Source organism: Nothoprocta perdicaria, unplaced genomic scaffold (assembly GCF_003342845.1).
Source record: "Nothoprocta perdicaria isolate Ctin4 unplaced genomic scaffold, notPer1 scaffold_7, whole genome shotgun sequence".
NCBI classification, from domain to species: Eukaryota; Metazoa; Chordata; class Aves; order Tinamiformes; family Tinamidae; genus Nothoprocta; species Nothoprocta perdicaria.
The window spans coordinates 7,222,429-7,238,912 of record NW_020455976.1 but is presented as its reverse complement, the minus strand read 5'-3'; the positions used below and the strand labels follow the sequence as shown (position 1 = coordinate 7,238,912).

At 37.5% G+C, this 16,484-nt stretch overlaps 1 protein-coding gene across 1 annotated transcript in view; it reads left to right on the top strand.

Annotated features, from left to right (window-relative positions):
• GFRA1 (GDNF family receptor alpha 1) overlaps window positions 1-13,850 on the top strand; it is a 130,258-nt gene extending 116,408 nt beyond the window's left edge. The window contains exons 8-9 of the mRNA XM_026050551.1: window positions 10,019-10,075; window positions 11,226-13,850. Of these exons, the coding sequence (XP_025906336.1) occupies window positions 10,019-10,075; window positions 11,226-11,387 (219 nt within the window). The 3' untranslated portion in view covers window positions 11,388-13,850. The remainder of the gene's footprint in view (window positions 1-10,018; window positions 10,076-11,225) is intronic.
• The last annotated feature ends 2,634 nt before the right edge of the window (window positions 13,851-16,484 follow it).

Below are 16,484 nucleotides of genomic sequence, written 5' to 3'. Positions count from 1 at the left end.
TAGTCAGGCGAAGCTGATGCATGCAAGTATTAGATATATGAACAGGTAGATCACAAGAAGTAATATCCACTTGTTTTCTACTCACCTCAACTATTAATAAAACCACTGTGCATTCAGGGAAATATKTGCTGCCAACTACCATTAATCAAGGTCCTCTTCAAATAGCATTCTCAAGATGTTTTTCTAGGTGAAACCCTCAAATTTCTCTCTTGGGTCCCACGAAAGCATGCTAAAATTTGGTAGTACAGGGCACCTTCAATTTTTTTCTTATGGAGTTTGTAATTAAGTTAGAAAATCACAGAATATGGGAGGACTTGCCCTTTTTAACAGAGCAGATCGTTTCACAGAAAGGGAAGTAAAAGACATGGAGAAACATTTTAAGTGCTTTGTGATGTTATAAACCTACATCCCATTAATTCTTCAGTCTCTTTTGAAGTACGCTACTTGACAGGAAAATTTGTGCCACTTTTTTGGAGTGAACCTGTCCCTTAAGAGGAATAGCTGAGAACCACCCACTCGTTTCAGAAATCTTACTGAATAGTTGTCAGCGTTGACCTGAGTTAGAACAAACCAGCTACCTGTAAGTATAAAGTTTATATCCCATTAGTAATACCCTGAACTCTCCAGTCTTCACCAATATAATACTTCAGAAAGTAGGCAAACTACTCAAATCTTCAAAATCTTGAATTCCAGTCTAGTATGGAAACTTTACAAAATTTACCCATATTGATAATGTTGATCTCAATCACTTGCATTATTAGTTTTTATCTAATTGTATTTTCTGGTTCATTAAATATAGGCGGCAATATAAGCCACTATCTCTTCTGTGAACAATTTATAAGATGAAAGAAAACAGATTATGTCCTGTGAATAGTTTTGCATAATCTGATAATTATTTGAATGATCTGACTATTATAGGCTTGGAATTACTTTAAATTAGTTGTAATTGTTAAACTCTTAAATTCTCAACATTTTTTATGTCTAAAAAATATTTTCAGTTCTGGAAAAATTTTGCAGTCCTTCCTAGTCCTTCCAATTTGAGATCATGTACCCGGATGATGTTAGGCAGTCACTGTGTAATTTCATGTGCTGCAGTATAGCCAATGGAAAAATGCTCATTGGTGCAATGGATCTGCTGAGTAAATAGTAAGACATCTTTCTAGTAAAATCCCAATTTTGCAAACTCCTCTTACAGAAGAGCATCTCTGCTTCCTTGGATACATGAACTCCAGTATAAATGTTCTATGTGAGAGCATGGTGCATGTGCCAATAGCRGATATGAGGAAGGCCACTACTACCTACAGCCTAGGGTTAGGATATGTGGTCTGGTTGGATTCTTGCAGAACAGCTCTTTCTTAAAAGCATAGTATATCATAGCCTGCTTTCATTATCATCCAGCATTGATAAACCTGTGTTTTTTTCTTTCTAAAATGATCTTTTTTTCTTATGCTTTTATTTTGAATGGTATTTTCAGTGCTAAAAAGGAAGGTAGATGCTGAGGTAGTGTGGCAACTTCAGTAAAATTTCAGCTTGCCAGTTCTAAGAATGCATACGTGCACCTGCATAATTCAGCTACAATATTAGACAAACAGGAGAAAATTCTTTAAATTTCTCTTTCTGTGGCACTTCTGGAGACTAGATTGTTTGAAGCCAAAAATGCAAAAAACACCAATTAGTCCAAATCACAGCTGTTCAATTAGTCTAAAATAATCTCTAAATCATATCATGATTTAATGGGTCTTAGTATTAGGCATAGTCACACAACTACAGATGTAGGAAAACTAATATATTGGGACTGATAAGTGTAAATAAACCTGAGGATGGAAGAGCTATGGTGAGGATTTCACGTAGCTAGATAATTTTATCTTCCTTTACATCCAGAGTTATGTTAATATCTGCAGCTTTCCCTTTACCTCACTGTACCTGCAGCAGGGATGCTCATTATTAAAAGTGTTTTCTACAGGTTTTTGAGATTGACCGCTGTGCTTTCTTGGTGCGTATATCTGTGCCAGCACATGCCCAACCCATATGGTTAATAAAGAAGAAAACTCTGAGTGGTTTCAGTCACTTAAAGCAGATGGTGGTGGTTCCCTCTTTTTTTTTCCTTTAAAAATTGTGAGTAAATGCAGTGTTCAGGAAACCAGCAATAATACCACTTGCTTAAGGTTGGCATAGCACAAAAGCCACAGCTTCCTGCAGTGCCAGCGCTCTGGGCCTCGTGCAGGCTGGTGCTCAAGCAAGCTTGCCTGATCCATCCTCTGAGCTGCGGGAGCAGAGGACAGCACCGCTGGTCCTGCTGCTGGAACGTGGCAGAAAGCGTGACCTTGTTTCCTTCATCTCCTCCACCTACTGAGAGCTTGGGGCTGGGTGTCTCATGAGATAGGGCAGTAGCACAGATGCTTCCCCACTCTGCTGTCCCCATTCAACTCTACTTTTGCTCTGTGAGGGTCCAGGTTTGTCCCGGCTAAGAGTCCTAGCCACCAACCATCTGAACATCTTCTGGCGAACGCCACTGAGAGCTTCCTTTCAGCATACTTAATATAAGCCTCCAACTACCTGTGACGTTACACATGCAAATAGGAATTACAGTGTCGAAGCTGCATTAATGTGGTGTCTCTTTTCAAGGCTCATTAGCGCAGTACAGACCAGTGCTGTTCTGGTTGAGCTGCTRTAAGTCCCAGAGCAGCCCCAGTTGACAGCTGCTCGGGAGGGTTTGCTCCACACTCCAGTGCACCACGTAGCCTGCTCTAATAGGGGAGGTAGGATGCTACCTGCCTGCTAAACTGAACAACTTTGCCTGCATATTCGGACACGCAAGGGCACACACTCCAGCCTGGGGAAGTGCTGCGGGATCTGTGCTTCTTCAATGGCTTGCCTTGGTTAGAGATGAAAATCTGGATGTGGCTTTTAATAGGAACCGCGGCAGCTTTGTGCTCAGTGCAGAGTAGCAGATGCTACCTGTAACTGCTGAGCAGGTCGCTGGGCTGAGCGTTGTGGTAAATCACTAGGGAAAGGAGTTTTAATTATAAAATCCCAAACAACTTGACTCTGGGTTGCATGGCTTTTTAATGTGCTAGCTGGAGGAGCACAAAAACAAAAAATAAAGCAAATACCTAAGCAGCCATTGAGATATTAAGGTAGCAAAATTATTCCATCTATGCTTTTTAGTATTCTACTTTCTCCTTTGCCCTTCTTAATGCAAAAATATTTGCTTGAGGCAAATCCATAAAAAGACCATATTAGGAGCATTGCATAATATCCTCTAAAAATAGGAAGCAGGAATCTAGGGCTATACAAATTCATTTTATTCAAATAATGAATGACTGAACAGGAAAACAAAATTGTAACAAGTTACTGTACTGCCATGAAAGGTAAGTCAGTCAGTTCAGTGGACTTGGCTGAGTGTCATATTTTGTACTGTGCTCACTCGGAGACTAATTGCTTGAAATAAATATTTGAAGATCTCTGTGCCTGCTGCTTGTAAGCTGTTTGATCCGTTTGGTATTTTGGATAGGTTCTGTTTTTTATAAAGCCTTTAAGAGCACCATGTGCCGTGTTGTCCCAAATACATGAATGCAGTGAGGAAGGAGGCTTAATTAGGCAGCAGCTTTATTAACATAATTCACTTGGGAGTGATCCATCAATAATTTTACGATGCAGGTGATTTTTCCTTCTTTTCACACTTGTTTTTGCTCCTTTTGGGAGGGTTAGGTCCAGCCTTCCCTCTCTTCAAAKGAAAATTTCTCATCTTCTTAGGACTGAAAAGGTTAGGAGGAGGACATTGTCCACTACCTCTGGTGAAGATTAAGTTGACTCTATCAGCTCTTAGGCCCATTTCTATGGGGGTGCCTGCTAAGTCTGTTTGTCACTCTAGCCATCAAGACATCCAGACATCTGCACTAGGTACCTATTAAACGAGAGCTAATTTGATCTATACTTACCCAAGTGTYTTGGGGTAGAGACACCGTTCTCAGCCCATCTGGTCCAGCCCTGCACCGACGGAGCGGTAACGTATCCACAGCACCRCAGAGATCCCTCCTTATTTAGGCCCCAGAACAGAATGGGAGGTGTTAATGATGGAAGAGTGGAAAACCTGATATTAGCTGTATATGTGTTCCAGCMCTTCTTCCAAGCAGAATCCTCCTGTACGCACTGGGTTGAAGCCCTTTCCTTTCAACCCCTTTTATCCTGAACAAATGCCTAGAAATGTTCTTAGGAGACCCACGATCCCTTTTTATTTTTCTTTCATGACTGGAATACAAATCTCCTTGCTTTCATGTTCCTATTTTTCTTATTTACCCAATTTTTGACATTTAACATTCAAAAACAGTGATAACCTTTTGGCATCAAGGGATAAGAGGCCTGACTCATCATTCCTGAGTGCTTGAATAGATGACGCTGGGGGTGGTGGTGGGTCCTGAAGGCAGCAGTGGTGGCACCCTGAGCACTCTGGGCTGCCCAAGCCTGGCTGTTGTGCCCAGCTGTGCTGAAGCTGTGGGGGGAATTCAAACAAGACCCTGGTAGGAGACTGTGGRTCAAACTGTGAAAGTTCAGGAGAGGTGCGAAGCTGTGGGGCACAAGAGCTTAGTGGGAGGAGATGATGGGATCTGAACTGACTGCCTGCTAGACTGCTCTTTTCAGTACATCGCAGCAGAGAGTTTRAAGCAGTTTGTTTCCCCAGTCCATATTTGGACACAAGGGAATAATTTGTTTGAAATACTTAATGTTCCCAGATGAAAAACTTGTGGTTTGTTGCTTAACTGTGCTGAGTCTTTCCTATCTAGTGTTGCAGACTAATAACAGCAGTATCCAGGAAATACTTGTTTCTAAAAGGCATTTTATGTACTGTGAAAAGTGGGATGGCAGAAATGTAGTGCCCTTGCAGTACATGACCACCAATAAAAGAAAGAGGAAAAAGAATTTGGCTTCTTCTGTGGCTGTACAAAACTGATTGTTTTTATGACTTAAATAGCTTTTCACCTTGGCTATGTGGTAGAGTCTTCAGAATTATTTTATGCTGAATTGGATCCTTATTTTAGTGTCCTGTGCCTCTCACAAGCACTTTGATYGTTTTCCCTGTTAAAAGTGATTTACAGTGCAGCACGGCATGGTTTTGCTGTGCTAATAAGAAAATCCTATTGACGGTTGTGATAGATGCACCTAGCACTTAGCGAGAGCAGAAGAGTTAAACTGATTGCGTTTTTAAAGCCTGCCTATTTCTCCATTTACTGTGTGTATCCCATTGTTGGAAAAACAGGCTACTTGCATAGTAAATCTCTCTTATCAACAGAAGAAAAGAACAAGGAGAACACGTGCCATCATTTTTACAGCTACTGCAGAAGTTTGATCATCTGGAGGATGTGTTCCGGGGGATTTGTCCCTCTTCTTCAGAAAACCCTGCTAATGTGAGCATAACTAACCAGGCATCTCAGGAGAGGACAAAGGCACGGTTGTTAAAATTATCTGGAAAAAGAGTCCATACTCCACGTTTTTATTGTAACCATATTTCTGTTACCTCTCACTGGRGTATCTAAGAGCCGAAAGATGTAGCTAACAGTGAGAGTTTGGGCACAGGCGCTCAATCTGCGTCTGYTTACATGCAGGTTTAAGGCTTTCAGGTCTCCTTACATGTTCAGCCTTCCATGTCCTCCCTCCAAATTAAAGCTCACCTCAGTTTGGAGCAATCCCCGGGCAGGCTTTGTACCTGCTGCAAGTAACGTAGCTCTGCTATAGTGGATACATAAAAAATACTGCTGAATGACAAGCCATAAATAATGCACCTTCTATACAGACTCGTCATGAGATACTATTGCAATGTTTAATGCATTTATTAATTCTGCAGTGCTGTATTTTGTGGAAGYTGGATTCATAATTGCAAGATAGTTTTCCCAGGAATAAATCCAGGACTCTAATGTCTGCAAAGGATAGAGGTAAAGAATTTGGAGGATGGGAAGCAGAATGTTCCTAGGTGTGGGAGGACTTTATAGTGGTCATTAGATGGAGGGAAGGAGAAGATAAGGTTAGGGTGTGTTTGAGCAAGGACTTAGGTAGGCACCCCATTTAGAGACATTGAGGTTAGAGGAAAACAGGGATGTCCACAAAGTCWGTCTTAGATAAATCCTAAAGGCAGACTGGGGAGGGAATCTCTACAAGCAGTATCCCTTTCTTCTTAGCTGGCTCTCTGCTGGATCTGATTTCTTTCTAGGAGAAAAACTTTACTAGGCATGAGCTTTTTCTTTGTGGACGTTGGCCTGTCACCAATCCTTGCCTAAGTCAAACACTTTCAGTGTGGATATTAAAAGCTCAAGGTTGCCAAGGCTAAAATAAGGCTTGTGTGACTAATGTATGATGTACTGAAGCTCATCATGAGGTGCACGTATATGCTTGTGTCTAAATATCATCTGTTGCTTTTGCTACTACAGTGATGAGACTCTCTATAAAAGCAGATGTTCATGTCTAAGGGCACAAAAGCTTAAGTGAGTGCAAGATTGTTGGCAGTGTGGGGGCAGCTTCATCAGAGTAGCTCACAGTACTGAACTACAGTTCCCTGCAAAGCCAGGGTGAGTGTCAACCCATCTGACAACTTCATTTTACAGTCACCAGCATGTCACAGCTGAGTATATGTCATTAGCACATGTTATTTTACCCCAGTAGAAAAGATCTCATGCCTCTTTTTGTGTGCTTAACACGTTGTTTTATGCTGCTTTTCTTTCACTGTTATTTTTTAATTATTTTTTTTTAAATCAGCCCAGCAATGTTTGTATTTAATAAGGAAATTCCCATACACTTTCATGTCAGCAGATAAAAGCTTTATATTGAGATAGAAAAGTTTGAACACAGACTTATTAGCCATTTGTGTGTGCTATTACATTACTGCTATGGAAATTGTTACTTCYAGCATATCTGAAGCATATCTCTTTGCCTGTACTTTAGATATGTAGGAGACCCAAGATACATGTTTGGTGGTGAATCCTTGGAATCTCACTTTTCCTATGTTTTCTTCTTTGCTGATAGTGTGTATACTCCCTGTCAGAATTGTCTGCAACTCTATGTAAGATTCACAGCTTTTTGCCAATTTAATTTTTTTAAGATAATAGGGGATGCTGCATGCTAAGCAGCTGGTGGCTCAGGATATCCTTCAAAATTCAAATGCATGTCTCCCCATCTAARTCTTCCACCACTTCCTCCCACTTCCCCCAAGCCCTGATTTTCCATCTCTTACAAGACTTTCACTCACCCTGAAGCACAAATACAACAGTTCTGCTCCATGTAGAGCCCTTTGAGCCTGGGAATGGGGCAGGAAGAATTTTCCCTTTAGGTTGTAATTACAGGACATAAGCTTCCTATAGCACTCTCCTCTACACATAAGTTTTTTTTTTCTCCCCATTACTTGTGATTTAATGCTTTACAGCACTATTGTAGTGGTGCAGCCTATGCCAGCATTTCCATTATAGCCTGTTTTTACAGGTTTATAACTCAATGGTAAAAATGTACTCTTCCAATTTGAAACTTGGCATATAATGCCTCATCTCATCCTCAAAGTAATTCTCTTTTTTTCTGAAAATCCCTTTCTCTTTTCCTTCTCTCCACCCCCCAAAAGAGGCTGCATTTTTGCTCTACTTTTGAAGAAAGATATTTTCTGTGGGAGAAAAGCCTGCCTGGTAATTATTAAAATTGCTATTCAAGCCTAAGAAAGAAGAGATTTCTATAATAGAGGAAATGTATGAATAAGTGTTGCTATTAGAACAACTACATTAAGTTTACAGATACAAATAAATAGTACCTTCCAGATTAAAGCTAGGTAATATTGACCAAAATTATTGAAATTTTTGTTATTTATTTATTGGTGTTGTTAAAAGAGTTTTCTAAAAGATGCACTTAAGTTGCTGAAGTCCATGGCCTATCATGCTGAATGAAGTAGAGAAAGACTTTGTGTAGAGACAAAATGACATTTTTTTCTTTTCTTCGGTCTTTGTTTGAGACCAGCAAGAACCAGTAGTAGCCTTATAGTTACTAGCACAAAGATCTGAGTCTTAGACAATCTTATCCAACACAACATCAGTGTTTCCCATAGACAGAAGCGTGAATAGGCTTGAAAATTTAATGTTGAATGACAAATTAGAAAACAACAGACTTTCCTGGGCCTTACACTTTGTACTTCAGCATCTAATTTCTGGTCATGCTGCTTTTGAGGCCTCACATTCCACTTCCAGTGGATATGTAAGACATGAGAAAATTAGGGCTTACATCCTATTTGGATTCCCCTTCTTTACCCTTCTCCTCTGTAGCTAGTTGATTGGAATCAAAATCTACCGAGTGGCCATTATTTGCCATATTCCTTACCTGAACAAACAGCTTTTTGTTTAAGGGGGAGGAAAAAAAAAGGAGCTTATATTGCRTCTCTGTATACTGCTTCTTGTTTTAGCAAATTTACTTCCAGGCATTTCTTTTTCCATGTAGATAGCTAAAATTATGTTTCTTAGGTTTAACTTGATGGTACTAATTTGGAGAGGAAGTATGTAAGAGAAAGATTGCATGGAGTTTTTATTAATGAATTGAGCTATTATTTTATCATATATTTTTATAATTAGCATATATTTAAATGCATTCTTACTATAGCTAGGCTGTATCTCACTGAAATTCCAGCTGTTTCTGTTTTTTAGTCCTAATACATCTATTTATAAATAAAAAAAAGAATAAAATATCACGAGAGGCAGGAAGTATGTTTAATAATGAGAATTGCCATTTCTTTATTTGAATTTTAAAATGAATAATTAGTAGGCTGAGGTGTATTTTTTATGCAGAATCTCAGATATAAAATATCTGTATGGAGAACATTGGTCTATATACCACAACATAATTCAGATATTCATTTTATGCAGGAAATAAATTGCAAGCCCAGCAAAACTTCYATATGGAAATAAGACATGCTAGTGCTGTCAGTAGTTTTGTTGTATAAATCCAAGTCTTCTTTTATAGTACTTGATTGTACTTTTAGCGTAAGTAACTGCTGTGAAAGAACACTTTGTATTTCTGGAATATGCAAAGAAAGAAATGATACTGAGATTCAGTAGAGTACTGAGATAAACCTCACCAACACTAATCGGAAATATCATCAGCACCATGGGGATAGATATTGCTATTATATAAGAAATATATAGAAGAGTTCCAGTCATGTTCACATAAGCAATAGAAATATTACATACCTTATGATGCTAGGCTCCTGTCTAGCTGTGTATGCTATTGCTTTCATTATCTAGGATGCTGGCATCAGAGCCATTGCTTATTTGAATCAATGTGTGTGAGAGCACACAGTGATAGCAACAGATAGATGTTTATCACAGGATATGGCGGAAGATTCATCAAATTCTATTTTGTAGGCTTTGATCATCTAATATATTCCTGCATTTATTAATATTCCATATATTATTATCTGTGAACATAATGTAAACAAACTGCTTAATATGACTAACACATCAATATGGTAAAACATATTCAATGTTCTATTTGTAACTTTTCAGAAGAGGCTCTGTGGCAACCCTGCAATATGTTAAAATTATTTTTGAATGTGTCTTAATAGCACATGGATAAATTGCAAGTATTATCATGAATAAAACATGCCGTGTTGTATATTTTCATAAAATGTATGACTAGAATATGTTGTTAATATTCAGTAATATTACAGTAATTATTAACTGTCGTATATCATTTCTTCTCATGAAAAGTCAACAYGATTTTTAAGAGTCCGCAGATCATAGCATGTTGTATGCAGCTACCGGCTCTCATAGCTGTAATTTTGTACGTCGTATCCTTAACTGTTTAAGGTTTCGTTGTGAATTTCAGATTAGAATGTRGATGTTATTGGAAAATGTGCTATTACATTAAGAGGGTTTATTTGTGAATAATGTGCTATACTGTGAAAGTCAAACAAATATGACAACCCRTGTGAATTTATCTAACATTTGTGGCGCTATTTGTAAATCAGTGCACAGGGACTAACTTTTGCGTTTGTTCATAGGCACAGAAGAAGCGGAAATCCAATGAATCTGTAGATACAGAACTGTGTCTTAATGAGGTAAGAGTGTGGATCCTATACACTTCACAGCAGAGGTATCTCCCCTYAATGTAAAACCGTGAAATTAAGTCTTGGCCAGTTGCATCTCCAACATGGGGTAGACTTGTTCCCTTTCTGTGAGGTTGGTACCATCACTGCTGCTACCCTCTGTGCAGCAGCAGCAGCTTCTTGGCACACAAGGAGCAGCTGAGGGAGCTCGGTTTGGTTAGCATGGAGCAGAGCTGGCTAAGGCAGATGTCACTGCTGTGTAAAGGGGAATATTGAGGAGATGTAGCCAGACTCTTTTACGGAGGTTCGTTGAGGAAGGACAAGAGGGAACAGCCAAAATTTGTAACAAGAGAAAAGCTAAGGAGGGTGGCTGAGCATCCAAACAGGGCTCCAGAGAAAATGTAAAATTTCTCCTTGGAGATTTCTTCTTGGAGATTTTCAGATCCTGAACTRAGAGCGCTGAGCAGCTTTGCTTGGAGCAGGTTGTACTACCTGGCTGCCAGAGGTCWCTTCCACTCTGAAGTCCAGTTCCTTTGCTAGGGATGATAAGCAGTGAACAATACTACTGTTACACCTCTCCCTTGGTTATTCCACTATAATCTGACTATATATATTTGCTTATGTCCACTGCTCTATTAGTAGCAAAGAAGACTTGATCTATAAAATTTGAGCAATTAAGGGAAAAAAAGGGGATTTAAAAAACATTTTTATAGGCTAGAAACATCAAACTTTTCTCATCCCATGGTCTAGCTTTTATCTATTTACATCCCAAACTACTTTAAAAAGCAGATGCTTGTTTGATGTTTGATAAACTTGATGATAAAAAGTTAAACCGGCATGATAAATGCAGCTCTCTTCTTAAAAAAAAATACTTCACAGAGTGGGTTTTACACATGGACTCATTTTAGATTAGGATTGGGCTTTTTTAATGTATTTTTTCCCTGTTTGAGTCTTGCTTTTCTAATGTTAAACATTTCTGGTGCTTTTTGTCATTACAAGAATAAGATAGTTTAGAAACTACTGTCATTTTGATATTGGGTTTTATACCTTTTGCATCTTTGGCAAGGATCGTGAGACTATAAACAAAATTCCATGACATAGATTTAAGTAATTTGCAGTGAAAATGGATAACGGTAACCAAGGCAAGTATTATGTCTTACAGAATGCTATTGGGAAAGACAACACAGCAGGAGTCTCCACCAGTCACATATCGTCAGAGAATTCGTTTGCTCTTCCTACAAGCTTCTATCTAAGCAGAGCGCTCTTTGGGATGACAGTTGCACTCTCACTCTCTTTGTTCCTAAGTTCATCAGTCATCTTGTAGCTGCATTACAAAAGGACATGTAAAAAAAAAAAAAAAAAGAAAAAAAATCTGTTTCCTGTCCTCTGTTGTTTATCTGGAATTCCAGGTCTGGGAGCTAAGCTGAGGCACTCCTGCTAGAACAGTTGCAGTCAGCTGGATTTTTTTTTTTCCTCTCTAAAAAAGCTTCTTGTGATATTTAGAGGCTTTGTGAAATCCTTGGTGCAGTGCTACATTCCAAACCCCAAAAAGGCTTTTGGGCATGCAGTGTTTTAAAGAGACCGTGTGTAAATTTGCCTGTAAAGCAACCTGGTTGGATTATTTTAATAATTATTTTAATKCTGGCCCTTACCTGTGAAGGAGGATGGCAGTTTTCTTAAGATCTTATTTATCTTACTGAATGGCTTTGGTTTTCAAATTACTGAACTTCAGACTGTCAAGGATGCCAGGCTTTTGTCTAATATTGAATGTTTTCCCAGAGAGTGGACTTGATGAAACGTCTTCTTCATTTGATAAACTGCTACTGATGTTAAACTCTTCCAGTGTATTAGCATTTTCCTCTCTAAATGTACTTTATGTACTGTAAGTGATTCTGCGTTCCCTGCTGAGAAGCCATTATAAGTCGCATACAGGTATAATGTACGTCTTTCAGTTAAATTTTCATAAAGATAGTGTGGCATAGAACTTTCTAACAGTACATCTATTTTTTAATTATAATCATYTAGCCTTAACAAGGGTGAAGAGTCTTTAAATTAACAAGAAACTGCCATTGTGAAAGCTTCATAATGCTTCTTTAAATTTTAGGATAAGCAGTAGAAAYGAATTTTGCTACAGGGTTTCAGCTGTTCAGTCACTGGTCTCCTGTGCTTCCATTGTGATAATATAGTCCAGTTATTTTACTGTTTGTTTAATAAAAATGCCATGCAGTTTTATTTGCTGTACTAAACCAGTGTTATCTGCTTATGCACACATTATAATGTCAGCTCAGAAAGTTACAGGAGTTTATACCTGAGTTCTACTATCACATCACTGTAGAGGGAATAAAGGAAAAATGAAAAGGAGATGGCAGGACTTCATTTAAGTTGAACTTTATTTCTTAAACTGCTAAAATCAACACAAAAGGATTAATGATCTAGTTACAAGGCAGATTTATACATGCTTTCCCGCAGATCAAGCTCTTCCCACAATAGTAATTCCTTCTGCAGTCCATGGGGTTGTTGACATGATGAACTGTTTACAAGACCAGTCCAATAAATGGTTTAAATAGTTTGGCGGGCAATAGTGCCACTGTACATGGTCTGATCASTTGGATTTTTATTCAGTGACATTGACAGTGTATGCTGGCTCATGATTTTCTGCAGTATCTAGAAGRGATTCTTTAAAGCTTTAAATGTCATCAAATAGGCAGAATTTCTCCTAAGGGCTGTCTTTGTACCTTACTGTGATGGCTTGGTGACTGTTACAAGCAGTTATGTCCAAATGATCAACAGAAATCTGGTTTTGTTTGTACTGAAAGTAGAAGATAACTTTACCAGGCAAACAATTCATCATGTTAAATTCACAGATTTGTGTTAAGACTTACATAATTCTGTACAAGTCTGCTTTGAAATGTCCAGATCAGTTATTTACAACTATATACTACAAATCATTGATTTATAAACTGCAGTGAAGTTTGGGAGTATGCAAAATACACATTTTACTAACCGATTATTAAGCCTATTGACAAATTCATCTTTTCAGCTTTTTCTTCAAACTAATAAACACTTTCCAAAATTCTAAAATTCACTYGTACTCTTGATTATGGTCATGTAATAATATAGGTTTCAAAGCACTGTGTGTTGGAGAGAACTCTAAGATACTGGTTGCCACTGAACATAATAAATTACAAAATACTAATCTTTAATTCTGTACCGATGAGAAACTGAAAATTGCTTTCAAAGGCATCAGAATTGCTTTTGGAGAAGAAATATGTAGCATATCATTACCAGAAAGCCCATGTGGTTCCTGTTGCTCTTCTTGTAGAAGCTAATCAAATTACTGAAAGCTAGTGACAACAGAAAAGATTGCGAGATTCATGATTTAAAAAATAAATCAAATTCTTTTATGCCAAAAGGAGTTGAAAGTACAGCCTATTGAAATGCTAATGAACACAGCATAATAATTCAGAAGTCTGACATTTTCCAACTAAAAATATTTTCAAAACAAATTCATAAACATTACAATTATTAAATTCATCTTTGATCCACAAAGCTTTCTTTAAAATATCATTTGTATTCATCATAYTAAACATTTTAAGCAGTATCAGGAATTTTAATAATCTCCTAGTATAGCACATTCCTTTTTGAAGATCTTATACATTTGTTTTGATTACAGTATCTCTATTACATTTTATACCAATTATTAGAGCTTTGACGCTGTGTGATCCAGAATAAAAGCTATTGATCACTTACACTGTAAACAACAACTTAATTAGGTTCTGATTACAAAAGAAATTGCTAGTTATCTGATTCAATGAGAGCTACCTTTGGAAATACAATTAGGTATATAGCAGAGAAAGAAATGGCATTTCATACAGCCAGCCATGTTACCACAAACAAAGCGTAACACTCAAGGCTTTTTTCCTCATTTAAATTAAAACTTACTGAATTCTTAATTAAAAAAATAAATTACTTACTAGACAGGCAAGAGGGGAAARAAATACCAAAGAGTTTGGTTCTGTCTGAGGCTCTTACAGGCATCACCATGCGTAGAYGGGTGGATTTTTAGAAGATGGATTTGTTGTGGATGGTGTCAGTTCAGCACGGTGACCTTGTTGATGCAGTTGTTTGCTGCAGAACTGAAGTATTCAAATTGTTTCTTTTTTTCACCTTCCAATCACTATAGTTGCATGTGTTGAAAGCTCAAAAAAAAGGACCAACTAAAACTTCCTTTTGTAAGTTCCCTCAGTACATTGCTTTTACCACTATACCAAAAATATGGAACTGTCCAAATAGAGGGTGTACATAGAGGTGACCTACTGCTTAAATTGTAAATTTAGCCAATTCAGTTGTGTTTCAATTAAATCATAGGCTACCATTAACATTTTCAGACAGTCTTTTACATAACATGATGGAACAGACATTGTCATTAGTATCATTAGGAGTGTGTATGCGCTGCTATGTTAAATAACCTGATTATTGTCTCTGTTTCTTCTTAAGAATAGTACAGAAAAATATTAAATTAATACTGAGAAAAATATTAAATTAATACTGAACTGAAATATTTGGCTAATGTTTTGCACTGTTTAACATAGCTATTAAGTCCACGAGCCCTTCCAGTAAAAAAGGTACATGGGATGAAGATGATCCTTGCAGATATTAGCAAAAATAGGAACAATTATAATAATTAAGGTCCCACTCACCCCTACAACAAAGAAAAGCTGATGCAGATTGTGACATCTGCCAAAGTGCAGCAATCCCACATGAGTTTCCATGACGTGGTTGGGTCAGTAAGGAGGACTGTGACTCTCATGTCATGAAGAGTGAGCCCTGATTCCTCTTGGAGGAGTTCCTTGTGTTTTCCAGAGAATGGGGAGAGTGACACTGGCTGTTGTGCAAGAGTCTGTCTACCTGGGGCACTGGCCACTTCCCAGTGAGCAGCTTCATTCTACTGTGTTGTGAGGAAGAATTAGGAATAGGAATTCTTAATTATTTCAAAGAATCATTTAGACTCTCTCTGGAGAGCTATTTCCAGCTTTTTTTTTTTTTTTAATTGTATCCCGTAAGACCTTTTGAAACCTTTTGAAACCTAGGCTGTTCATAATTTGAGGAAAGTCACAGCTTGAAATAGTAGAGTGAAAACATGAAAAAGTACACGATTTGCTAAGCCCATGTAATTAGGCTGAATGTGAAGAAAGAATTGCCTTGAAATTTCAATTTAATCTTAATTTGTGATTGTTGGCTAAATTGCGGAGATATTTCCATAGAGGAGACATAGCAAGAAACCAGTGAGGTAGAAGAACAAAACTCAGAACAGCTCCCTGAAGGGACATAAATCATGTTTATGCCAAGTGACAGGAATATCTCATACTTAGTACTGAGTTTCATTGAAAAAAAAAAAAGACGGTTTCTGCTAAAATCAGCTCCATTATGGCAAGCAGTGAAAGATGGAAGAATATGCAGACTATTGTAAAGCAGTTACAACTTTCTTAGCATAAAATGAAATTATTTGACTTCAAAATCATGCTAGATCTACCTCCCTTCAAAAAAAAAAAAAAAAAAATTTGCTGACAAAACATCTGCATTAAAACTTTCCTGTTCATCTGGGCTAAAGGGTCTCCCAAGGTATTTTATACCCATAGGGTTATTCAGATTCTACCTGGCCATGACATGAACTGAAACAGAAATATATTTGCTTATGATGAACTTGGCAGAGAAATTAATCCAGTGACTTGTTAAATATTTCTCATCTTTAAATATTTGCTTTTTTCTTACCAGCTCAGTTCCTCTTATGACATTTCAATTACTGGTTGCTTCAGCTTCTCCCTTAACTTCAGAAGGTCATTTTCTCCTCATTATAGAGTAAAGCACTTTCTTTATACAGAATTGCCTGACACTTTTTTTTTTCATTCACTCCTCTCCTCTAGTAAAATATGATCTGGAATGTTTCTCTATTGAGCCACCAACACCTTTGCACAAGGAGGGAATTACAAATTCTTATTGACTCAATTTAGCACTGGTTTAACTAGAACAAGTCAAATTTTCCAGCTGGAATTTAAAATCTAGTTTGATACTGAAAAAAAAAAGTTTAAAAATAAAAACTTTCACAATCTTTTAGAAATGCTTAAATATTTTAATATATTTCCCAGTTGTAATTTCAATCAAATAGATATAATCTCAGTAAAAATAGTGGGTTTTTTTTTTAAGAGCAAGAAGATTCATTGTGAAATTTTGATGTGTCCTGTTTTGAACTAAAATTTGTGAGGGTGGTTAGTTCCTGGATTTTAGCTCAATATTGCCTCGACTTTCACACAACCTTGTTCCCTGTTTTCTTCATCTGGGCTTGTTTGCCTTCAGGGGAAGTTTACACTTCATARATAGGTATTTGATGTAGTTAGCTCAGTAATCAAAAGCTAAATCCTGC